Source organism: Cygnus atratus, chromosome 11 (assembly GCF_013377495.2).
Source record: "Cygnus atratus isolate AKBS03 ecotype Queensland, Australia chromosome 11, CAtr_DNAZoo_HiC_assembly, whole genome shotgun sequence".
In the NCBI taxonomy this organism is placed as follows: Eukaryota; Metazoa; Chordata; class Aves; order Anseriformes; family Anatidae; genus Cygnus; species Cygnus atratus.
Window position 1 is genome coordinate 7855246 of NC_066372.1, and position 24917 is coordinate 7880162.

Consider the following 24917-nt stretch of genomic DNA (forward strand, 5'->3'; position numbering starts at 1 on the left):
TGTTTTAACAACTAGATTTTTTTTTTGCCCCCTAAGCTTTTGTTACATGTTCTGTGGGGCAACCTAGCTATATATAATCCACCAGCTTTAATCTACATTGGAGCTGCTTTTGGCAGTATGTTTCGGGTCTGCATCTGCACTTTCCAAAGTACTTTTCATGGGGTGTTAGGCATTTTCAACAGGTCACTTGGCCATTTTAAGTTAAGATGGAATCCTTAAGTAATCACTTGGCAATTCTTTTGGCAGCGAAAAGCAATGGGCCAAATTACCTCTGGGTACCTCTGAAAACTTGAATAATCCTGGCATTTTGCCCAGAAACTTCAGCCACTAACCATCACCATCTGGATCCCATTCATGAGTAATCCTTTCCCGATTTCCCATGCGTCTTGCAAGTGCTGACTCCAATATTTTAAAACAGAACTCTGGGGAGAGGATGTAGGAGGGAGCACAAGAAAATAAATTTAGAATCAGAAATCTGTCAGAGATCTAGACAAAGACAGTGAAATTACTCAGATTCGAATCTGAGTGACACAACATAACATAGTCCCACAGGTTTGATAGCTCATCAGATAAATCAAATTCTGTGAGCAACACAAACAGCTGAGTAGCAAATACTACATCTGAGAAGTTATGAGTTATTTCCTAAAACATTTTAAAAATGGTTTCTCATCTTCTACTGCATCAAGAAAAACAGACAGTAATGGCACACAATATTAGTTTTTTTAATCCTAATTTTGTATCACATGTAAAATTGTTCCTATGTTAAGGAGCAAAGTAAGGAGAGTCACAAGAGGTCCTCATGGTCCTTTATAGAGGCATTGCTGTCTATTACGAGTGGTCTTATTTACCAATTACTCCTCTTTTTGAATTAGGGCAATATTATACTACTTTCCTTATTTCTTCTATTTAAAATTTCCTCTTCTCCTCGAAGAACAGGTTACATTCGGGTTTTAATTAGTTTCACGTCCTTATGAGACTTAAAAAGGGGGCAGCCCAGATATGTGCCTACTCCTGCAAAAAGGCTCAGCTGATTAGATAATCAGTTTTCTTCTCAGAGTGCACAAGAAAACCATCTTTCTCAAGTTACTAATATAACTTCTTCCCACACAAAGGTATCTTTAAGAGCAACACAAAAGTTTAATAAAGAACAAAGAAGTAAAGATAAAGATAAGAGCTGAGACCTGTTTTGCCCTATGCCAGATTTGACGCACACCTTCTAGTAAAGCCTATCTTTGTTTGCAAAAATAAAACTTCTTTTTATCTTTTGTATGACTAAATTCCCTCCAAAAAAAACAGGCCATTTATTTTGGCAAGCAGACTAGTTCTACAGATAGCTGAGAATTGTGTGGGTGAATAGGAAGGAACGTATCAGCCTTTTTACTCTGTTCTACCCTACCCAGCAAAATCCCACACCTGAGCCTGAAATCTTCCAGTAGCTGCCTCTGTACAGCAATCTGTAGGGATTAAGGCAAAGTTAGGTCATGCAGAACTCATTATTTCCTCTCTTTCTCATTTCTGAGGTCATGCTGATTAAATTTCAGCCTAACCAAAGGTCTTTTTACCTCTGCACATTTTGCTAGAATCTTATATTCTTTGTCTAGTTTTCTCTACCTGAAATCCTACTTCCAGCATGAAAAAAGAAACTTTGCTGAACTTCGAAACACACCAGGTGGACACCACCACTTAGCAGGACAACAAATATGCACCAACTTCTTCAAAAACAAGGAAGCATTTAAGCAAAGGAAACTGAACGCATCAAAAGCATTCAGAGTTCTAGTCTGACATTCTTTCAATAGAAATTCAGAAACAAACCATATGCCAAACATTTTTTATTGAAATGAAGTAATATACATGACACTTAAACGTCCCGTTTGCAATGGTCGAAAACCACTATATATTTTAAAATTCTTGTAACATTTTTTTAAATAATGGAAACCCAGAACACCTTCTTTACTTAAGCACGTCACAAGTAGAACCATGCTTGGACTAAAACAGAGGCATCGTTACTAATTTACCAGAATCGTAACTTCTGCAGATCAGCGTGTACATATGGCTACACCAATCCCAAGTCAAACTGTTGGTTTTGGGGCAGATTTAAAAATGTCAATCTAGTATTAAATACTTTACTACTCCAAAAGAAAAAAATATATACATATTATCAAAAGCTTTCAAAGATTTCTTCAATTTTTTTCTTTTCCATAAAGCCTTTTTCCACAGTTTACTCCTGAGTGTGCTTATCTGGGATTACAAAGCCCTGAATAGAAGAAATCATTATGATAAAATGGACCCCAGCCGTCTGTTTACCTGAGAAGATCAAGCAAATCTTTCAAGCAACGTAACATGCAAGTTCTTATCTAAGTAACAGTGACATTAAATCTAACTTAACAGAAAAGTGTCTACCTAATATGACAGTTCAGTACATGGGAATCAATAATTAGTACTCAGTGATACTGACAAACTTATAATAAGAAGCTAAAATATTTCCTGTGAGATTTGTTAATCTATTCTTAAAATCTTAGGCATTTTGACAAATTCTAAAAAGAGATGGGGAGATTTTCTCACAAGAAATACGATTCCAGCAATGGAGTAACAGGAAAAGGGAAGTGTTTTTTCCCTTTTGTGTTGCCTACCTAGGACAAAAAGAAGAGAGCAGCCGATAGGGTTGTCTTTCATGTAAAAATGTAACATCAACTCTGAAATAAACTCTTTTAAAACCAAGTTCTCCACTCCCTGCTCAAAAAAACGGGATACCTATTTAAGTTCAGTTGCCTTTGATGGGAAGATGATGCTCAACCACAAAGGCAAATTAGGACCTAAGGTTTATTCCTTCAAATTTAGCAGGGAAGAGAGCTCTACATTCATAGCTGCAGCAGGGTATTTTTGAAGGTCCATTCAAAGTACATAATATGAATGGTAGTATGTGCAGAGCAAACAGTACCGAACTCCCAGTCTTTGGTGCTGCTCTACCCATCAGAGACACATGAAGGGATGGTTCAAGAGCATGACCACTCCTTTCTTGACTATCAGAATTTTGCTATTTTCCGGTATTTAAGAATGTATGTAATCTTACTACATGGTTGGAAAGCTATTAATCATTCAATTTACTGCAGTACAAGAGTCTAGTAGCTTACCAGCACTTTCAGCTAGCATTCCATGTCTTTACTAAGCTGTGAGCAGCTGAGCCACAGGAACTCAATGTACCTCTTGTTGGAACTGCTATACACAAACCTCTGCTGAGCCCATTTCTGGGACTAAAAGCCTCTGCGCTATAAAATGAACACTACACAATTAGATACATGCAAATAGGATACAAGCAACGTAGTTCATACTGAATGAAACTATTAGGATTAATGCCAAACTAGAAGTTAGCATAGGAGAGTAAATCCATTTAGAATCTTCATTATGATTTTCTCTCATTTTAGCCTCAAAAGATACTTCTTATTCTGAATCAGATTGAGTCACTATTAAGAAGGTAAGGTTCTCGTGGATCCTCATGGTAGCAGAAGACAAATTTAAGTTGTGAAAAACTGGAAAATCAGTTTGTTAATATAAATACATAAACTACTTTACCCATTTTTGTCTTGTGATTTTTTCGCAAGAGTCTCTCCACTGTTAAGCATGCTGACAAACCCTCTAAAGCTGGTGACAAATATGCTAAGAACTGTGAAGGTCGGGCATAAATAAGCCACTTGAACAACAGAAGAAACCAACACTAACTGGTTATTTGTTAGAAAAAAACAACACGTAATAAAGAGGAGGAGACTACAGCTACAAAAGCTGTTTCTTTCTGATTTTAACATGCTTGAAATGTCGCAGTGCCTGTGAGCTGCTTACTGCTAAACTTTCTTTTTTATTCAGTTTTCTTTAATTATCCATGAGAAGAATTTTAATCAGTCTACAATGCTTTAAGATGCAAATCATTTCTTTTGCCAAGATTTTTAACAAATTAGTTCATGGAAGTTGAATCAATTCTGATTTTTATTACCTCTATTTTCAAAAAGAAACATTCAGAGAAGTTAATTTCTTAAAGAAAACACAGATTAATTACATTAGGAAATGCCTGCAAGTCAATTATACCAATGAAACCCAGTACTGCAACAGCCAAGCACCTCCTCCAGCATCACAGCTACCAGCACTTCATTGACTTCACCAAACGAGGCCTACCATATACTGTAGGAGTTTCTACACGACTGAACTGATTAGTTCCCAGGATGTAATAAGGTCCAGTTTGTCCACTTAGGCTACTTCTCTACTAATAAATAAAAGCCAGGGAATAGCTCAAGCCACCCACTGTGAGCATCTTCCCTGGAACAGCTTTGGTCTGAGCCAACTGGTATTTCCCTACCCAACTGCCACAGACAGAGGGGATAATGTAGGCCAGGGGCAGTTACTGGAAGACTGTGTTAATGGCTACCTTTCTCAAAGGAGAGAGGGATGCAAGCTGTGCCCTGCCACTTCCCTCAGAGCCATAGAACATGCTCAAGAATGTTATTTACTGGTACAAAGCCACATTGATTAGTAAAATGTAGGACTAGTATACTTTACAGACGCTTTATAGAAAGATTCATATTTTATTCCAGAGTATCTTGCACCATATCCAAATGCCTAATTGTGCATAGTGCAATTTGAAATGAAAGGAAAAAAAAGAAAACTTCACGGTGGGATTTTAAGTGCCCTATTTTCACCACTCACAGAAAGTCACTTTGAAAATCCCTGAACACTGAACAGGGGATATTTCAACTGTAAAAAACATATTACCTCATAGATATACATATATATATTTTTTTTGTCAGGGCTGATTTAATTCCTTCGTTCTGGAATAATTCTCACTTTGCTCCAAGGATTGTTTTCAGAAAGCCCCTTGATATCTTACCTGAGCTTGCAACTAGCTTTCCAGAACTACTTCAAAGAAAAAAAAGAAAGAAAAAAAAACCACAAATCTGAAACTCAGTGCAAGAAGTCTCACTTTTTCTTTTCTTCTGGTCATGTGAAATGTTTTCCTTGCTATGTTAAAGGAAGGAATCCAAATAGATGATCACATTACCTTGTATAACTTGCATCTTGATGTTGAACAGCTAGTCTCATGGAGGAAAAATGGCTGTTAATGCTCCAAAACTTGTGCTTTCATTTAATAAACAGAAAACATTTCTAAACAGAGTATATATAGAAGAGACCTCTTCTATAACTACATTTTAACTACAGAATTATGAATGTCATGCTGTAAGAAAAAGTTCCACAATGAAATTGTCTTTGCAGTCCTAGTACAACATTTTTCAGTACTCTTCAAATAATACAACTAGTAAATGAGGATAACTTATGTAGAGTTCAGTAAGGAATCTTGACCTTCAAACAATTTTTACATGCTGCAATTTACACAATGCTGTTGTTAGCACAGTAAGTGTTTTCTTTGATGCCTGTATGCAACATGCATGAGATTGCACTCAACTCACAGACTGAATTCTTGCAATGGGACAGGCTGCTTCTTCCAGCTGCAGGTGAAGCTTTCTGGGCATTGACAGGCTCACGAAGCTATGAAGGAAATGAAGAGGTGAATAAAGCTCATGTGCTGTTTATGTCCTTCATTTTACAATCATGATTGGTACCTTCCAGGAATTAGTGTTAAGACACTGTCACTGCAAACTTGGCTGTCACAAGATCCCAAACAGAAATATTACAGACGCCAAAACAAAGCCGTGCTGTTACCATGGCCCGTAACCAGCTTAACCACAGCGCAGAGATCAGCCAACAGGTGGGTGGAGTGCGTGGCACTCCATTCATATTTGGGATGGGATGTTTCAGGTTTAATTCACACTGCTGCCATGGCAACATGAAGCTGTCCATAGCTGCATGCTCTGTCATTTCTTCCCTTGTAAGGCAAGCGTGTTTGTTTCACTACAAAACTTACATTCATTTAAAACAAGCGGAGAAATATACTAATTCTGGATGCTCCTTGCTGTTTATCCCAGTTAGTTTAAGCAGGCTGTTGATTCATGCAACAGAACAAGTATACGTGATTGTCTTTATTTTTTTCTGACTTCGTAACTGGTAACAAACTTCTTGATGTAGAACAATGGTTTTTGGTAGAAGCATGATGCTAACCTGGTGGTCCTATTGTTATTTCAGACTTCCAGCACTGAGTCTAAAAACAACAACAAAAAACATAACCAGCAAAAGGTCTATAATACTTTTTCAGTTCCTATTTCAAAGGCTTTATGACATTTAAAAAATGGTACCACTTTGAATCTTTTTTCATTATTTCAAATCAGTCCTCTTACAGCCTGACAGTTTTTCGGTTTTCTGCTAATACCAACCCTCTGTCAATAGTTCATTCTTTCTTAAAAAGTTTCTCATAAAATTAAATATTTAATTTTGGCCTCTGTATTTAGCTAAAACATTCTAATAAACTCAGCAGTTATTCTTAAACTTAAGTAGGTTTCAGTGTTTAAAGCAAAACTCTAAACCCAAACAGTACTTTGGTTATGCTTCCAATAACTCTTACTAAATAAATGAGTATTAAACCATTCCTGGAAGATCAACTAATTTAAGTTAGCTTGGGCCAAGCAGTAGTTAAGAGTAGGTTCCATAATGAAAAAACCCCAGGCAAGCAACATCTTTCTAAACTCATGCATATACCTTCTACCAATTCATTTCCAATGAAGAAATTCTGATTTAAAGAAAAAAAAAAAAAAGGACAACTTTTATCCTTAGATGTTTTTCACTACACTTTCAGAACTGAAGAGAATTTATCTGCACTCAAATCAGCATCTTCTTTACTGTGAGGGTTGTGAGGGACTGGCACAGGCTGCCCAGAGAAGCTGTGGCTGCCCCATCCCTAGCAGTGACCAAGGCCAGGCTGGATGGGGCTGGGGGCAGCCTGGGCTGGTGGGAGGTGTCCCTCCCCATGGCATGGGGGTGGAATTAGATGATCTTTAATGCCGCTTCCAACCCAAACCATTCTGTGATTCCATGGTCTCTAGGCTAAAATGAGGCGACTACTTCACAGACGTTGGGCAGGAAAAATACAGTTTAACCCACAAAACACTTTGCAATCCAAACGTATCCAGCTGCCATGTATTTGTATTTCAAGAAATTTGCAGTAGCAATCTCTAAAAATGTTTTCTCTCATTGGCCATGCTACAGCAACAGGAATTTCACTTTGCCTTTCTGAAGAATGTACTCTGCTTTCTAAGGCATTGTTCCACAATTAGAGAAAAAAACACTACAGACCAGTTTCTGCAAAGCTGCTAGAGTCGGAGCATCTATACCCAAAGCATCTTAAATTTGCTTTCAACTACAGTTTGTACTGATGGAGGAAGAAAATTGTAAGAAAAAACCAGCTGTGAACGCACACGCGGAGACATCTGTTTCTGAGCACCCAGAGAGAAGAATGTGACCTGTAAGGTCCAAACGACTGTTGGTTGGGGGACAAGCACATCTAGAAACAATTTTGCTGCTTCCTTCTGAGGAAAAGTCGGGTTTAGACCGCAAGTAACTTGCAATCTCACAGTTACTTACAGGTGTTTGTGTATCCAGTTTCAAATTTTATACAGGCCCAAACCACTCAGAGCTGCACAGCCTTAACCAATTAAAATGGTACTATGGAAACAGGTCTCTCTTACTCATTTTGTATTACTACCACTTGAAGTTAATTACTACAGATTGTCACATTTTAATTAAAACTTGGCTCTGAAAAATCCTCTGAAGATGCTAATCGCTTACTATAAACTGCCCTAACATCTTAAAAAAACGCCATCATTTCCATTTCCTTACATATATTAGTCTTTTACTTTTCACCAAGAACAGAAATGCTTTCCTAAGAGCTGATTTCTGCCCAAAATACCCTTTCAATATCTCATTCTGTGGAAAGAATTCCAGTACCACTTAAAGTCCACTACATGAAACTGTTTTAAAACTTTCTGAAGTATACCTTAAGAAAGACTAAAAACTGTAGGTTAAGTACGTTATTTAAAAGGTATTCTCCTAATGCACTGTAGAAATCATGATAGCTGTTTAGGTTTGCATACTGGAAAAATCCAGCTCAGCAGCAAGGAAGTTTGTTATGATTCAGATTTCACCTTTGTGAGGGACAGCTGAAGCTCTCTCTATGCAAATGTCAGTGCTTTTGAAAACACAAGTCCAAAGCCCCACATTCACTTTTTTTTTTTTTTAGGTTATTCTTGGAACATCTTTACAAAAAATCAAGGGTGCTCAAAGAAACCCCAGCTGCAGTTCAGCACACTGCACTCTTACTCATGGCTCTGGGACGCCGCTTCCAGTAACAGCTTCACAGTTTAGAAGGCACAGTTTACTACATAGGGTGTGGCCAGATAAGAGAAGCAAACAAAAACAGAGAGATTCTGTGAGTATTTTATAAAATGCATACTTCTTGCAGCCTATAAAGATGATGGATGTTCCAAAAGTCAGATAGCAGGCAATGTTTTGACTCATTTTGTGCTAACAGTGAGAATACCTATTTTAAAACCAAACACAGAGTCCCCTGGTGGTTAAATGAAACAGGCAATAGGAGCTAATTATTCCCCAACTCCCAATCCAGTCCAGTCCTGCCTTCTTGGAGAGAACGGAGCTTCTCTGCTTGTTTTTTTTTTTTTACACCTAGACACAAACTTGGTAAGTAAGAAGTGACAAGGTGATTCATAGTGTTGCATGCAGCAGGAAAGAAAGGAAGGGAAAGGAGAGCAAGAGATCAGGTGTTCATCTGAGAAGCAGGTAAGCAACCGCTGGTGAGGAACAACCAGACTCGAGAAAGCAAGGTGTGTAGCAAAAGAAATTGCATCAGGCCTGTACACACTCGATCACCAAGCTAGCCTAGGAGATGAAGGAACTAGAGCTGCAATTGCTGAGAAACATGCCTGAATGCTTAGAGGCTGTACTACATTTATTATGAGACATTACAGGAATTAAATCAGCTATTAAGGATTCCAACTCTGTTCAATAAACACAGTACTGAAAAATAGGAAGCGTTTTGCATCAGACAGCTAGAGAAGTGTCGTGCTCCCCTCAGGTAGGTACCACAGTCACTGCAGTTGTCAGAATAGAGGAATGCAGATGCTAACGCAAACGATAACGATGGACTGACACCACTTCCATTTACTCGAACCGCAAACACCAGCCCTTACTACTTTTCCTGCTAATTCTTTGACTAAATAATGAGTTATATGTCCCAACTGGCTCCAAAGATGGAGAAAATGAATGCTTGATAGTAACTATAACCTGGTAATTGATTAAAAGAACGCAAAGAGGCCCAATGCTCTTCAGCAAAGACCCACACCAGAGCAGCTTTTGGCAGGGTACTTACCAACAGCTGTTACTGGTAGCACACTGACCAAAGCTCTGAGCTCCCACTGTACTTACAAAGGTTCACATGTACACACATGGGGCTTCCTACTCCTGGCAGTGATGTACTGTCTCTGCAACTTGCTTTAAATTGACCTTTGAAATTCAATTCTCGGTGAATTCATGATGTGCTTGGAAAGCCTCTGACCTGCTGGAGCACTCAGCTACTGCAAAGCTATTAACTGCTTGAATGTTACAGCTAATTTATCTTCAAGGTAAAAACCACTTAAGAATGATTTTTTGGAAAAAAAAAAAAACTCCTACATTTTTTTTCTGTAGTCATTTTAGGAAGTTTCTCTACTTGCTTGCCAGGGCAACATCGTAATTTTAAAATACAGATTTACCTGCTTTGCTGTTACTAATCACGCTTGCAGAAAACAGCAGTGATCGATGGTGGCTTTGTGGTGTTGAACTGTTCCCTTTGTCAATGCTTTGATTTTTCCCTGTGGCTCTGCCCCCCACCCTCAGGTACGCCTGCCCGTTACCAGGAGCAGGCCACACGCAGAGCAGGCAGCGGGACCTTGGCCCGAGGGCTCCTCCCGAGGCCTAGGGACCCGATCGCAGAGGCCCCGGGGCCAGCGAGGCCGGGCAGGGGCCCGTAACTCCGGGAAGCCGCGCTGCGGGCACCGAGCCTGCCAGCTCTGACAGGAAGAGCCGCCGCGCTGAGGGGGTCTGGCCCAACGAACTCCCCTGAGGCCCCAGCGGGCGGCGGCGGCTGAAGCCCGGCCCGGGCCGGCCCCGCCCCCCCAGTTACCGGGGGTGACGTCACGCGCAGGGATTCTAGACCGTTCCAGGGCCGTGACGTCCGGCGGCGTCATTCCAGAAGATTCGGCTGGCGGCGCTATAAAAGGCGCGGAAGAGGCGGGGCTCGCGCAGATCCGGGCGGGCGGGCAGGCAGCGAAGCCGGGGGGTGACGGCGCTGAGTGGGGCGGCGGGCCTGGGGCAGTGAAGGGTGGTGAGCGCGGTGCGTCTCCCGCAGGGCAGGGCACCATGGTGAAGGAGACAGAGTACTACGACATCCTGCAGGTGAAGCCCACCGCCTCCTCCGAGGAGATTAAGCGCGCCTACCGCAAACTGGCGCTGAAGTACCACCCCGACAAGAACCCCAGCGAGGGCGAGCGGGTACGGGGCCGGGACCGGGACCGGGCCGGGGGTCGCGGCGGGGCTTGGGGCTGCCTCGGCCGGGCAGGCCCCGCGTGGCCGCCGCCTGCAGGCCTCTGGGCCACTCCGCAGGGGATGCGGGGCCGCGGGGCGGCCTCCAGGTGGCGGCTCCTGGGGCTGGCGCGGAGCTGCCCGGCCCCCTGCCGCCTGGGGGAGCTCCTCTGTTCTAGCAGGAGGACGGACGTAGCGCCCTTCCAGCGGCACCCGGGATGAATGAAGGTTGCGGGTTTGCAAAGTGGGTGAAGAGATCTCGGCTTGGCAGCAGGCCTGATGCTCGGCCACGGCAGGAGGTCACGTTGGGGAGGAGAAGTGGATATGGCGGCTCCTTTCTGTGGTTATTGCTCTCACCATTCCTTACAGTTGCCAGGAGGAGTTCATTCTTAGCAGTGATGCTTTTTGAAGCAGGCAAAGCTAGAAGGACTCCTGCTGCCTTAATGGTCGTCGTGTTGTATTAGATGTTGTGAAGGTCAAAACTGGATCTACCTGCCAGCACTACTGTGCACGCTGGGGTTGCAGTGGATGAATTTGTGCCTATGAACAGGATGAGTCCTTTAGAGGAGCCGCAAATGCAGATGGATAGGGTAACTACCCAGAGGAAGTCATTCCATTGGGCTGAACCATGAGTGGACTGTTTACAGCACATCTGTTTTATTTAAAAAGAGAGACCCACTCAGCTTTCTACGTTGTGTATGAGAATAAAAGAGCTCTGCAACTGGAGAACTACGGAAAACAAATCAAACTTGAATTATAGGTTTATTTACATAGAAATGGGCCTGATAATTAATATCTTAATGTAAGAAAGGAAACACAATAATTGTGTATCTAATATAGTAATTCACAAACCTAAACTAGTTAAATAGTAACATAGGCTAAGTTAACTTCTAATGCTTTTATTTTTGGTCTGCCAGTTTACCTGGTCATAAGTAAATCATGTTGAAAATGAGCAAGTCATTTCAGTAATACAAAATAACGTTGAAAAATGGGTTATTTTAGTAATAAGATTTAGTAATAGGAGCCTTTGGATGGCTTTTTAAAGAATGTAACATATTTGGATAAGGTTGATGTTTTGATGTGTATCCAAATTCCTTCCATTTGCAGTTAAACCAGTGCTTTGTCATTTAAACATTTGCTTAATTTTAGCTGGATATAGGAGCTCAGCAGCCATGAAAGATCCCTGTGTAGCTCTAGAGTGACTAGTGCTGCTGTGGCCAGTGAGCATCTGGGAACCCCCAAGACTTAAGGGATAGCATCATATCCCTTCCTAAACAGGTTCGTTAGCAACCCATGAACATCGAAGGGGCAGTTGGCATATGCCTGTAAGTTGGATGTGACTCGAAGTTTGTGTGTAATATGCTGATGGGTGGGAGGGAGAAGACGGCTGTTTTTCCTGGACAAAAGTGTATTATTAGGCTCTATTGTTGAGGGAGTTTGCTCTTGGAAAAAAACCAAACACTGCAAGAGTATTGTAGTGGCTCAATCTGAAGATTGAGTTGCACATGAGAGGGTTACTTTTCCTCTTGGTCATAGTTGTTCAGAGCTTCTTTTTTCTTTTTAGTTTAAACTCATATCCCAGGCATATGAAGTTCTGTCGGACCCAAAGAAAAGGGACCTCTATGACCAGGGTGGGGAGCAGGCTATTAAAGAAGGAGGCCTGAGTGGCGGCAGCTTCTCTTCACCCATGGACATCTTTGACATGTTCTTTGGTGGTGGAGGCCGAATGAATAGAGAGAGAAGAGGTACACAGTTCTAAACAAGTTCTAGAAATTCTAACCATGCACTTAAGCATAAAACACGTGTGCTCTGGTACTGCTGTTCTGCTAAGTGCACGTAGTGTGGGTTTTACTAGTTGAATTAATAGATCAAGTAACCTATGAATTTTAGTTATTCTAGTAGTAAGATTCTAATAAAGTAGATAACATGATGTAGCTATAGCAGTCTTTCTGATTAGTTGTGCTTATTTTTGTTAAAATGGGTATGGGCAATTTTTAGGGGAGGGGGAAATACTTGTCAAGATGGCTAGCAGATAAGTTTTAAGTTACCTCCTTTCTAAATTTGTGCCTCACTTGCTCATATGCTTTGGGCAACTTGCTTCAAAGGACACCATCAACTTAAGTTAACGTTGAATCCCATGAAAAGATGTGGGAGAAATTATGTGGCACTGAGTACGTACTGTTGCCAAAAGCCCATAATGATTTCTTCCTGTTCATTCCCAATGCCTGTTGGAAGAGCAAGTAGTAACTTGGTGACATGTCTTTGAAATCATGCTATGAAGTGGCATGGAAATACATAGGTAGGCCTAACAGCAATTTCTGAATTGACTAGATCTGAAGCTGGTAGTGTCCTTGCATCTTTCTGTTTTGGTTAAGCTTATAAAATTATGGGTAGAAGGAGGGGTTGGGTGGCTTTAATGATGCTTTACTTAACTACAGCTCAACTTCGTTCTGACCTAAGTGGGTGCAGCTTAGTGGAAGCTGACGGAACTGCACATGCTTTTAAGGGGGCTGAGCTCTGTTCAAAGTCTGGAATGAACTTAACATTTCTTCAGTGAGACTGCATGTATGAACAAGTATAGAAGCCTTTAAATAAGCATTAGTCCTCCCAGTAGCTGAACCAGAATTAATCTTTCTTTCTCTGTTTTTCCAAGGCAAGAATGTTGTGCACCAGTTAGGTGTATCTCTTGAAGACTTATATAACGGTGTTACAAGGAAACTGGCACTGCAGAAGAATGTTATCTGTGGGAAATGTGAAGGTAAAATAAGCAGTGGTTTCAAACACCTCTTATTCCAAGATTTTCATGAAGAACATAGTGGAGGGCTAGGAATGAAGTATGATTTTTTTAAATATATTTTTCTCCTTCCCACCCTCCCCCCCCCCAAATCAGGCTGCTTTATGCCAGTGTTCAGCCAAGAGTAAGGCCCTCTTCCTAGACATTGGTCTAATGGCAGACTTGAACTCTCAATAAATTATCATTAAGGGCGCTTTAATTAAATACTTGAATCAGAAGCTTTAATAAACAGCTGTTTTGTTAAACTTTTTCTTGAATAACTGGCAGTAGAAGTGTAGCTTGAGTTGTGCAACTCATTTTACACCTCTTAAGCATCCATAATGCCTGATCTTCACTGAGGTAAATCTTAATGTAGTCTCGTATCTTAGTATGTTTTTGGTTTTACTAAACAGATTCTTACCAAGGTGTTAATGGTAAATCTAGCTCTGGAAGGCTGTATGTTGATGATTGATTCAAAATCAAGATAATTGGGGGGGGGGGAGGAGGGAAGAGGGCTGGCAGTGAAGGGAGAGACTAATAAAATGAGCTGTGAGTAGAGAAGTTGGCTTTCTCTTTTGTATGTTAAAACTCCTAACTTGTGGGGCATGTTTGTCATGTAAACTAAATTCTAATTAAATTGGAATTGCATTACAGATCTACTTAAGTTGCTCAGAGGTTCTCTTGAAGTCAGTGAGTTGTAGCTTGACTATTGTAGAATAACTTTTTTCCCCCTGAGATCACCTTTAACTTCTTTCGTTGAAGGCTATGGTGGAAAGCGAGGGGCAGTAGAAAAGTGCCCTGTGTGTAAAGGAAGAGGAATGCAAGTTCTAGTTCAGCAGATTGGACCTGGCATGGTACAGCAAATCCAAACTGTGTGTCCAGAATGCAAAGGCCAAGGTGAAAGAATAAATCCAAAGGACAGGTGTGACAACTGCAATGGCTGTAAGGTTGTAAGAGAGAAAAAGATCATTGAAGTTCATGTTGATAAAGGTGAGAGACATGTATTTGTTCTGCATCCCTAATCCCATTCTAATAATTCCATTGAGAGTAAACTGCTTTTCTTCTGCAGGTATGAAAGATGGTCAGAAGATAGTATTTCATGGAGAAGGTGACCAGGAGCCTGATCTGGAGCCTGGTGATGTTATAATTGTACTTGATCAAAAGGATCACGGTGTCTTTCAGAGGCGAGGGCATGACTTAATTACAAAAATGAGAATTCAACTCTCGGAGGCTTTATGTGGCTTCAAAAAGACTATTGAAACTCTTGACAACAGAGTCCTTGTCATATCATCTAGGCCAGGTAGGTCTTCGGAATTCTGATGCCATGCAAACTGCTTGTCTTTTGGATTGTGCTAGAGCTGTTTCTTAATCAGCTGATGCAACAAATCCAAACTGTGCTTGCAGTCATTTAAATCAGGAGTGGCAAAACTAAGAACTGAAACATTGCATGCAGAATTACAGCTGAAGCTGTCAAATGCTTCTTAGGAAGTCACTACTTCAGTTGCAGGATACAGGCCACGAGAGGCCAGAAACTTACATATTATCTGCTAATTCAGCCTGGAGGCTGTTTTTAAGAAAAGCTGATTTGCCTACAGTAGAGGAAATACTCAAACTTTTATTTGGTGTTTTTCTTACTTTGCTTTTAGTGTGCTTCAGTATGTGCTGTTTTCTATAGATTGTTTTGTAACCTAAAGATTGTTTTTATTGGTTATGAAACCTCTGTCATGTAAGATGGCTTACAACTCCTGACATTTGTGCAGGTGAAGTGATAAAACATGGTGACCTAAAATGTATCTACAATGAAGGGATGCCTATCTACAAATCTCCAATGGACAAAGGCAGCTTAATTATACAATTTTTGGTAAGTTGACTACTTGATTTTCTGTAGCAAAGAAGTCTATTAGCGTCAGGAGTAACTATTTGTTTAAAAAAAATACAATTGTAGGTCCAGTTCCCAGAGCACCACTGGCTTCCAAGGGAGAAACTCAGTCTGTTGGAGGCTCTGCTTCCTCCACGAGAAGATGTTATGATTACAGATGAGATGGATCAGGTAGACCTTGAAGATTTTGACCCTAGTGAGCAAACCTACCGTAACAGTGGGGGAGAAGCATATGAAGAAGATGAAGAGGGTCCAAGAACAGGTGTACAATGTCAGACATCTTAAAGCGAGGTGGAATGGCTATCATCTAAAATGTAAATTTTCACAATGAAAACTGCATGGCTGTAATAGCCACTGCTTCTGGTTTTTGTGTTCAGCAAATTGAGTTGCTGCGCTGTCAGTATCACTTTTTTGTAACTAATTTATATTGTGTTCTTGTCTTTATATATAAAGCAAATGTCACACAGCTGAGAACCAACTGAGTTGGTATACGTCTTCTTGTGCTGTGAAGGTTCTCACTTTATTTCACCTATGCTATTTATATAAGACTCTGGCAATACTGCTAAGAAGTGGAGTGTCTTATGTAAATATTTTCATACTGGAAATTAATTTCATAGAATAAAACATAGCTGAAGTTACTTCTAATAAATAGAACTTCACATTTCGTTTTTTCTCTTCATGCTTTGTAAGCTAGTCTTTGTAAACCTGTTTCTCTAAGTTCCTTCTGAACTAATTTTGATGTCTTGGTGTATGCACTCAGTTAGCCAGCTAACTTTGTATTTCAAGAGTATTTTATTCCTGCCCCACTACTTCATTCTCTTCCTTAACTACAGATGAGAGTAGGCTTCTTTCATCAGCTTAACTCTGTGTAAGTGTAATAAGGAGGTTATGAAGTATCTCTCTCCTATGTATACAGTGCATGACTTCAGAATGATTTAGCCAGAGCTACTTCCCCCCAAAACTGATCTCTTTCAGAAACCTATGCTCTTTATCTCAGGCTTTCCTAGAAGGTGGTGTTATATACTTCCTAGGGCTTTGGTACTCACATTTTAAATAAAATGAATACTATAACAAAAGGCTGTGCCTTGCATATACTGTTGCTGCTTTGTACTATGCCAGGATAGCCAAGTAAAATTCTATTTTGTGTGTCTTTATAAAAGCAGCATTTGTATTGAAGTAGGGTTGAGAACAATAGTACCCATTAGTGAAACTGAACCATGATGAAGCTGCCCCCTGTCACCATACAATGGCTGGAACAGGTGTTCAACTTAAATGACCCTATCCCCCACAGAGGACCAACATTAAGATGAGCAAAGGCTATCATAATCTCAGTCACGCTTCCTTTTCCTAAAATAAGCTTGTTCAAGCTGGTCAACAATTTTTAGCTCTATTTACGTGGGAAAGCCAGGAAGAAATACCAGTGGTAGATTAACTGACCAGTTATCTCACCCATGACTGCATATTCCCAAAAATACATTTTTCCAAGGATTAGTTACAGGTTACTTGAAACTGTAGCTTTTATTTTAGAAAAGTAAAGCTTTATTTCATGCTAAACAATAAAGATGGCATATAAATTTAGCTGATTTTTCAGTGGGAAAGCAGATAAGCATTACTAAAATGCTTTTTACTAAATAAAAAAACAAAACAAGGATTGCAGTGTTTCTAAGAACTGCCACAGAAGTTAACCAAAGGCTCTAATCAAGACATTTAAACAGGACAATCGTAGATATGGATTTCTTGGTCATCTCCAACAGATACAATTTTGGACCCACTTCCATTGTATTTCACTCCCCAAACCTGCAAATAGGACATAGGGAAGATGATACAGGGGAGGTAGTGAGACAAAACAAGTATTTATAACAAGTGTTTATTTATCTTTGCACCAAGTAATGTATATCAACTACACCAACCAAAAGAGGATTATTTAAGAACACCTTATCAGAGCTGATACAGTTACAATTTGTGCTTTAACAAGTTATGAGGCTTGTAACAAGTGATGAGACCTCTAGCTGCCTGGTAGGTTCTTACTTTCAGTTCCTATTGACTGCAGATTATGCAGCCTTAAGATACTTGAAAAATACCAAAGTGTACTTGCCCTGGTTAGCATAAATCTGACTTAACTTTTTCACTCTTAGCTTCCATCTTTTCTTGAGTGTATTTTGAACTGCTTTTCATGCAGACTGAGAAGCAGCATATGATAAAGAATGATCAAGTTTATCCTTGGGTTAATTGAGAGTCATTTACTTACCAGTGCAAAACCAAGAGAAGTTCAGGTCAGTCCTCTGGCTTGAACTAAAAACTTCAAAACCTGTAAACGACTCTCACTCATCCCTTTCATTAGGATAACATCAAGAAGAATGAAGTCTATCCAGCACATTAACACAAAATTACAAAATAGCTGTATCAACAACATGTTTTGGGGGAAACCCCATACGCCATTTTGCTTTGGTACCTAAAAACGAGAGGGATCAAGTGTTCCTTCCAGGGGGCTGACGCAGCCCTGCCTTTCACAAATCCATGTAACTACAACTGAAACAACACTAGAAATCCAATTATACTTGGTATCAAAATCCTCACAGGTGCAGATATCTGAAAAGGGGGTTACCAGCAAAAAAGTACTGTGGAAGAAAGAGCCTAAATATGCAGGAATTTCCCTTCTTAAGTCTTCTCTTAAACATTAAAATACAGCCTTGTTCTACTTAACACCTAACATTTGGAAAAAAAGTAACCTCTTTACTTTTGCTGAAGAAAAGCTATAATTGAGTAAAACAGCGTTTCAAGGATAGTTTCAAACATTTTTTAAAAATACCATCTTTTTAAATAACCGCCTCCCCCTTACACGTGCACACACTATGTAAGTGATAAAAATAAATAAGACCATATAAATAAAAAATACAGTCTGATACGAAACCATTTGGCCCCTCAGGAGTGCCCTTGTTTTAGACCTGTAAAAACGGGCTCTGTGGAAGAGCTCAACCTATACCACTCTTGGAGTATTAGATTGATGTTAAGTGCCTAAAAATTGCAGTTTTTAAGATTTCATTATAACAAGCTGAAGTCCAACTCCACTTTTAAGCACAAGCACGCACAACTGCACAACTTAAGTTTTCCTGTTTACGGTAATTTAGATTAAGTGACGGTAGACCAGACAGTTTTAAGCTGGTGACATACCTGATCTTGGTGGTCAAAGAAAGTGTGAACACAGGTTCTTGTTCCAGCATCCCAAACTTTTACACTTTTATCAGATGAACTGGAAAAGTAATCAAAAATTAAGTTAATAGATTAACTATAGTTTATTTCAGAGCTTAAAAGATAGGGATAAATTAACAAAGATTTACATCTTCCACCAGGTCCCAGTAACCTTTAAGATACATCACTGTTTCAGTATCTGCAATGTGAAAATGAGGACTCCTGTTTTAGCCAGAAAATTCTTTGAAAATTCTTGATCCAAAGATCAAGAAACGCCTATTACATATACTGGGTCCCCCAACTGTCTAAGCTGTTTTAAAAGAGTTGTTAAGACAGTTCAACTCAAATCAACATGTACTACTACTACATTAGGTTGTCCTTGTTTTTTAACAGCAGCTTTTCAGATATTTAGAATCCAACTGCCCTTCTTTTTCGTTAAAATATTTTTCATTTGTAGGGAACTACACTGCAGTGAGATGACTTACACTATAAAATAGTATTGACTACAACTGCTATCACATCAGAAATTGGCTCGAGTCTTTTATTGTAATGTTTGCTACTCCATTACAGATTTCACTGCAGTTTGAACACATCTACTTTCTGATTAATCTCCATTTATAAATATAAAACTTTTTTTTTTTTTTTAAATAAGCATAAGAGTTTAAAATCCTCATTACCTGGAAACAAAATGGGTATCATCAGGACAAAATGCTACATTTAATACCCAGGATCCATGACCACTTAATGTGCCAGCCAAGTTTGCATGCTGTCTGTAGGAAGAACAAATTTAGAACACAGAATTACAAGATCAACATTTGGTTTGTGAATTCCAGGGAAAAAACAACTAGAATATACCGTAATTAGCACAGTCACGAATAGTTCAATGGAAGGATCATGGAAGGAGGACATTTGGATCTGGACATTTTTTCAACCAAGCTGTCTTGTGTTGCAATAGGTTCTGGTTTTCCATTTCAAAACTTAAAAAGAGGTCACTACAAAGATGCACAGGTGGACAAAACAGTTTGGCCTGGAAAACTTCTATAAAGAATGCACAGTAATGCAGGTATAGGGGAGTGAAGATGACTGAATCAGTGCCTTTTCCTCCCCAGGAAACTCCTCCAATTTTTGGCTCCAATTTTTGGAGAAAAGTAAACAATGTCACTTCAGGTAGGTACTGATGTTTCAGATGTACAAACACAAACACATCAGACAGATATACAAAACAATTAGCCTGTTGCTTACAGGGCCAAATATGAGGAAAATTGATTTCAAACTTAAGACTATCATCTACCTATGTACTTCTTAAAAAATGCAGGATTTAATGTTTTATTATTTAAGCTAAGGTTACTTATTCAATAAAGAATTCTCCAGAAGCCAAAGGGAATTACATTTTTTACGTCATCAGCTTTTTCGAACAGTTACTTTACTGTTAGCATATGTTGCAAAATGAAAACTCACACATCGTAGATTTTGATATAGCCATCATCTGAAGCAGTTACAAGTAACTGAGAATCTGGAGAAAATGTCAGTGAACGAATAGGCATCGCATGACCTGAAATTCAAAGTTTTGCATGGCTCAGAATTTATCTCTACTGCTTACTAATGGCAGCAATAGTACTGAGAGTTACATCAGAACAGCATTCCCTGTTAAAAGAAAGCAACCTCTATGCCTCTGCTGGTTTCTTCACACAACATACAATGGAAACTGGCAGTAATTCTGAGCTTTAAAAGTTAAAGCATGTCCAATGCAACATAAAAGTACTCTTTTCAGCTGAGGATCTTAATTAGAAGTGATGTAGGAAAACATAATTTTCTGAGCTCACACTGCTTTCTAATATGACAAGTGTCATGTTTTCTAATATGATTTCTTAACGTTTGAAGTTGTTGGGTTCTATATTATGCACTGGGCAGAATCTGCATGAACAGTAAAAGCACACATCTTAAAAATGTGTATCTTTTACAACATAGTATGTTCAGTTGTTTTCTGAAACAGGAATACTTTGCTATAAATCCGATACCATATTCAAAAGAAAAATCATATGTATAGCAGCACAGATTTGGCTTAGTCTCACTTGCAGTGCACTACAATACAAGAAGCAACTGCAAGTTAAGAAATGAGTTAAGCATTACTGACTTGATATTTTAAGATAGGGATGGGATTTATGCTACAAGCCTGAGTTTACAGTTTGCCTCTTATTTTGCAAGTTAGAGTACGCTAAATAAGTAAATGAATAAATAAAATCTAATGGACAGAAACGTCAATTCATTTATGCTGTGGCTGTTGTATCCAACTCCAACTTAGGTTATATCCTTCAGTTTTCCTGAATGAAGCCAGAACTTGGGTACTGCAAATAGGCAAACCATTACCTTCTAGCGTGTGCAGAAGTTTTCCAGTTGCAATATCAAAAATATTGATAATGCCATCTATCGCTCCACTGGCTAAGTATTTCCCATCTGGACTCTGTAATAAAACACAGGAAGTATGCATTTAACAACTGTATGAATTTATGCTATGTACCTCCCCTCCCGATGCTCTTAGCGGCTTGTCACAAAGCATGGCTGACAATATCACGTAGAAATAAAGTTATGAAAGAAAAAAAATGGTTTATAACGTATTACCACATATTTCACATAAGAGATGATCAGTTGCTGTTCTTACATATGCAATGCTAAGGATGAACTTTCCTCTGGTATCCAAAGAATATTCTTTTTTTCCAGTTTCAACACCAAAAATATTTACTTTTCCCACATGACTTCCTGTTGCAAGGTACTGGGAATCAGGTGAAAAAGCCAGGGACCAAGCATCAACTATATTATAAAACAACAACAACAAACAAACAAACAAACAAACAATTCAGTTAGCTGAATACTGTTGTTAGTCCTTATCCAATGTCAGTTCTAAATGCGTATGTTTAGACATTTATCCCTGGCTACTCTTAATACTCCAAACTCTACTAAATATTCTAGGAGCATAGAAACTCATTAATGTGAACTTCCTTTTAATGGAGTAGAGCATGAGACATTTATTTAAGTTTAGTGAAAGATGACATTTTCTACTAAGATCTCAAGTTTAGTAGGCCCTACTGCAACAACAAATTTAGCGTTTAAGGCTGCATATGTGAAGTATAAATTCGTTCTTTTCTCCTCATGTTGACAGCTATTGTACCAGTGTAAGAAAGCAACAACTAGCAGTTAGCAAAGCACAGAAGATGCAGGAGAATCATGCAGATATATGAATGTAACATGGATCAACATGCCTTGCAAGTGAATTAAAAAACCTTTCAGAGTAACATAATATATTTATCTGGCACAATGTAATTCACATATTTTTCTGTACTCTTTATGATTAATTACCTAAAACACTCCAAGATTGTTCTTAATTAAGGGACTGCCAATGGATCAATGAAGTAAGAATAAAATCTTAGGCCCTGCGTTCCAACTTAGAGAATGCAACATCAGTTTAGACTTCAGCTTTACCCTACTTTGACTTGCTCCCTTAGGGTTGGATGTACTGCATAAATAAGCATCACACATATGGCTTAAATTCAATTCAGATATAACTAGAAATCAAGACTCAGACTTTCTTTGTAAACCAGTCTGAGTAAGTGTTTGTGTCATTTTTAAAAATATATTAACGTGTCTATAAGAGCAAGCTGGTTTCCATTCTGCTTTATCTAACAAAAAGCATATCTAAAAAAGCATAAATAGTGTAAAAATGTAAAACCGTCTGATATTACTTTATGTTGAATTGATAAAAATCACTCAGATTTTAAGATTCTGCAAATCAAAAAAGATTTAAAAAAAATCCCAGTCATCTCATATACCCTAATTATACAATGTACAGTAGTTACCACCTAGGTTTAGGAAATTTCTTACACACAGTTTAACACTGATATCTTACCAGGACCAGCATCTATTGACTTGACCTGTTTGCCAGTTTCTAAATCCCAAAGGCGAATATGGGCATCTAGGGAGCTGGATGCCGCAATGGAACCCGTGTGGCTGATATCCACAGATACCACACCTAGTTGGTGACCCTCTAACGTCCACTGTAGATCCAATTTTTCATCATTCCTTTTGTTAAAGGGAAAGAAAAGGCCAGTTATGAATAGCTGGGGGTACTTAACCGAAATCCTACCTCAGATAAAACAAATAAACAAATTAACCCACACTTCTCAATTCTGGTCAACCACAGGAAAATAGAAGTACCCATGGAAAGTGAGGACAGCTATGCACAAATTGCTCGCTGTACTCAAAGGAAAGAAACAATGAATGATTTATCGTATTTCTGAAAAGCATGTACTTCATTTTAAGTTTGCAAGTAGTCCCACAAAAATCTCCATCACACAGCAGTACATGAGTATTTGCATAGCAGACTTAATCTGCCAGCACAACATGAAACAACGACAAACATTTTTAGAATATCACACAAAGCTACTCAAGTAACTAAAGTGAAGCACAGACTTAATATTGCTCTGGCTAAGAGAGAGGAAAACTGCAAAAATACACTTCAGTGTCACTTGTATGAGGATTATGAAGATTTTTTTTTTTTTTAAGTAAGAAAGGAAGGTAAACATTTCCTCTTTTACTTTGTTCTCATTATTCCTTTCACAGTATACATGCTCCCAATGCACTGTCCTATAAAAAGCTTCATTTCTAATTCTTTGGTTTCAAAATGCATCAAGTTCTACCATTCTCTCGCAGAAGACACATAAAATTCAATGTATATTTTCAGAAGGGTTTGCGTTCTTCCCAATTTAAAGCACATCGGAATGCTACCACTCCTAGAAAAACCATGTACCAATGAAGATAAGCTTGCTCAAGAGCTGTGCCATGCTACCTGTTGTGGAAATTTAAGACTGCTGTAAGTCCACACTGACTACTTCCCAGGGTTAAAACCGGTTTTAACCATTCAGTATGGAGCACTTCACTTACCACTTCCAGACCTTCACTAGATCGTCCAAAGAACCAGAGATCACTGTTTCAGAACCATCCTTTTTGTTCTTTCCCCAGGCAACTGACCAGATGGCATCATCGTGAGCTAAAAGAGAATATAAACATAGAAACTAAAAGTTAAGGTGGTTTCTTTTGATGGAAGATGACAACCAATTTTTACTTCCCATTATAGGCTGGACACGTATGTAATATTCAGAGCAGATAGACCAATTAATGTCTTGACATGACACAGAGTAATTCAATTTAAACCAGGAAACTGCTCCTTTTTGTGTTTTTTTTTTACTATTTTAAGATTGCTCTGACAAAGATCTACATTGTAGCTGTATTTTGACATTTTTATGAAAGGAAGTTTTGAAGCATATGTAGCTGGTTTATCAGGCAAAAAACATAGAGTTTTTTATCATAAGTCTATTGCATCTGCTGCAGCAAGAACATGCTACTCTAGTCACAGTACCTACAGACTTCTCCTGAGACAACTTCAGCATATGAGAGTCCAACCACCAAAAAAAGTCACATAGGCTTTGGTAATGCTAAAATTGCCTGTTTAATGTTAGCAGCAGACCCCCTTGCACTTCAGGTCTATCAGTGCTCTGGGAGCCTTATCACCGCTTTTATTGTTTCAAAGCACACAAGGTCTATGTTCACCAAGGTCACTGTTGAAAAACAGCACAGATATGTTTAAGCTATTCAGATTTACATGTCATATAAACATAACCCAGGTGATCTCAGACGCATATCTGCTTTACATTGCCCTATGAAGCCAGTATTATTTAATATATATTAGTGTCTTCTCACCTTGCTCTTGCTTGAAGAGAATACCGTACTAGAAAGAAAAAATAATTAGTATTACGCATAAGCAGCCTAAAAAAATATATATGTATATATATCAAACCAACAATTACTTCACTTAAAATTAAGTTCTGATTTACCTGCGTGGTCATGTCTTTATGGAAGCAATCTTAACAAAAATGCTCTGGAAGGAGAAAACCCATTAGGCTCAACAATAAGACTCTGACTCAGAAACACCACTCTGGAAGGAGAAAACGCGGTGGGCACAGGAGTAAGGCATGAAGAAAGCGCTGCCTTTGGGGCACCCCCACCTCCCCACAGGACCCCTGCCACCACCACTCCTCCTTCACAGCCACAGCGCGCCCTGAGCTACCGGGACGCACCCTGAGGTACCGGGCCGAGCCGTGACAGGCCGTGAGGTACCGAAACGCGCCCTGAGGTGCCGTGAGGGGCCGTGACCCGCCCTGAGGGACCGTGACGGGCCGTGAGGTGCCGTGCGGTACCGGTCCGAGCCGTGAGGTACCGGAAGGTGCCGAGCCAGGCCACCGGGATTTCTGTCGCCGCCGTCGCGCAATGATGAGGGCTTCTCGGCGCCGCGACGATAGAGAGGGGCGGTGGCGGCGCCGCGCTCTCTGCCGCCGCCACGTGGCGATGGAGGCTCCGCTCCCTGCGCCTCAGCTGAGCAGCGAGCATCGCCGCGGCAGCGACTCACGCCGGCGGCGTCCCTGGTGCCGCTGAGGTAAAGCGGGGCTGAAGGCGCCGCCGGCTGGTCCCGCCGCCCTCACACGTCCCCTCCGGCTGCTGCAGATCCTCGAGGAGCGCCTG

The 24917-nt window shown here is 39.8% G+C and overlaps 3 protein-coding genes across 17 annotated transcripts in view; 1 reads left to right on the forward strand and 2 right to left on the reverse strand.

Annotated features, from left to right (window-relative positions):
* ACSBG1 (acyl-CoA synthetase bubblegum family member 1) overlaps positions 1-10000 on the reverse strand; it is a 39042-nt gene extending 29042 nt beyond the window's left edge. Inside the window, exons 1-4 of one of the 9 annotated variants that reach the window (XM_035554064.2) lie at positions 9699-9988; positions 6100-6139; positions 5451-5529; positions 270-422 (exon numbers count right to left, since the gene is read on the reverse strand). The gene's annotated coding sequence lies outside the window, so the exon portion shown is untranslated. Of the gene's footprint in view, positions 1-269; positions 423-5450; positions 5530-5905; positions 6046-6099; positions 6140-9698 lie in introns of those variants that run through there. The other 8 variants (XM_035554076.2, XM_050713023.1, XM_035554067.2 and 5 more) reach the window with 8 other exon arrangements.
* A 214-nt stretch (positions 10001-10214) lies between these two features.
* Positions 10215-15822, forward strand: DNAJA4 (DnaJ heat shock protein family (Hsp40) member A4). Of its 2 annotated transcripts, XM_035553904.2 has the most exons (7): positions 10215-10476; positions 12071-12251; positions 13160-13264; positions 14042-14269; positions 14349-14579; positions 15040-15140; positions 15225-15822. In XM_035553904.2, the coding sequence occupies exons 1-7, from the start codon at positions 10345-10347 to the stop codon at positions 15441-15443; spliced, it is 1197 nt and encodes a 398-aa protein (XP_035409797.1). In that variant the 5' UTR covers positions 10215-10344; the 3' UTR covers positions 15444-15822. The 2 variants fall into 2 exon arrangements, with proteins under 2 accessions (XP_035409797.1, XP_035409798.1); XM_035553905.2 differs by lacking the exon at positions 12071-12251 and having other exon boundaries at positions 10379-10476.
* An 835-nt stretch (positions 15823-16657) lies between these two features.
* SKIC8 (SKI8 subunit of superkiller complex) lies at positions 16658-24711 on the reverse strand. Of its 6 annotated transcripts, none has more exons than XM_035553909.2 (11): positions 24616-24711; positions 24233-24276; positions 24099-24126; positions 23283-23388; positions 22249-22421; positions 21007-21155; positions 20715-20808; positions 19806-19899; positions 19025-19117; positions 18330-18408; positions 16658-16955 (listed from the first exon to the last, which is right to left on the reverse strand). In XM_035553909.2, exons 2-11 carry the CDS (start codon positions 24242-24244, stop codon positions 16866-16868), a joined length of 918 nt encoding a protein of 305 aa, XP_035409802.1. In that variant the 5' UTR covers positions 24245-24276; positions 24616-24711; the 3' UTR covers positions 16658-16865. The 6 variants fall into 6 exon arrangements, with proteins under 6 accessions (XP_035409802.1, XP_050568983.1, XP_035409803.1 ...); XM_050713026.1 differs by having other exon boundaries at positions 24233-24333; positions 24616-24662; XM_035553910.2 differs by having other exon boundaries at positions 24596-24662.
* Positions 24712-24917: the final 206 nt, after the last annotated feature.

What these genes read in the sequence shown, in the direction of transcription:
- DNAJA4 (XM_035553904.2), top strand. Translation starts at nt 10,345, where the DNA reads ATGGTGAAGGAGACAGAGTACTACGACATCCTGCAGGTGAAGCCCACC. An exon ending in TGAAGTTCATGTTGATAAAG is followed by an intron (nt 14,270 to 14,348) that starts GTGAGAGACATG and finishes TTTCTTCTGCAG; the next exon opens with GTATGAAAGATGGTCAGAAG. An exon ending in GCTTAATTATACAATTTTTG is followed by an intron (nt 15,141 to 15,224) that starts GTAAGTTGACTA and finishes ATACAATTGTAG; the next exon opens with GTCCAGTTCCCAGAGCACCA.
- SKIC8 (XM_035553909.2), bottom strand. An exon ending in CTAGTGAAGGTCTGGAAGTG is followed by an intron (nt 22,422 to 23,282) that starts GTAAGTGAAGTG and finishes CTTTAACAAAAG; the next exon opens with GAATGATGAAAAATTGGATC. An exon ending in TCATCCTTAGCATTGCATAT is followed by an intron (nt 20,809 to 21,006) that starts GTAAGAACAGCA and finishes GTTTTATTACAG; the next exon opens with AGTCCAGATGGGAAATACTT.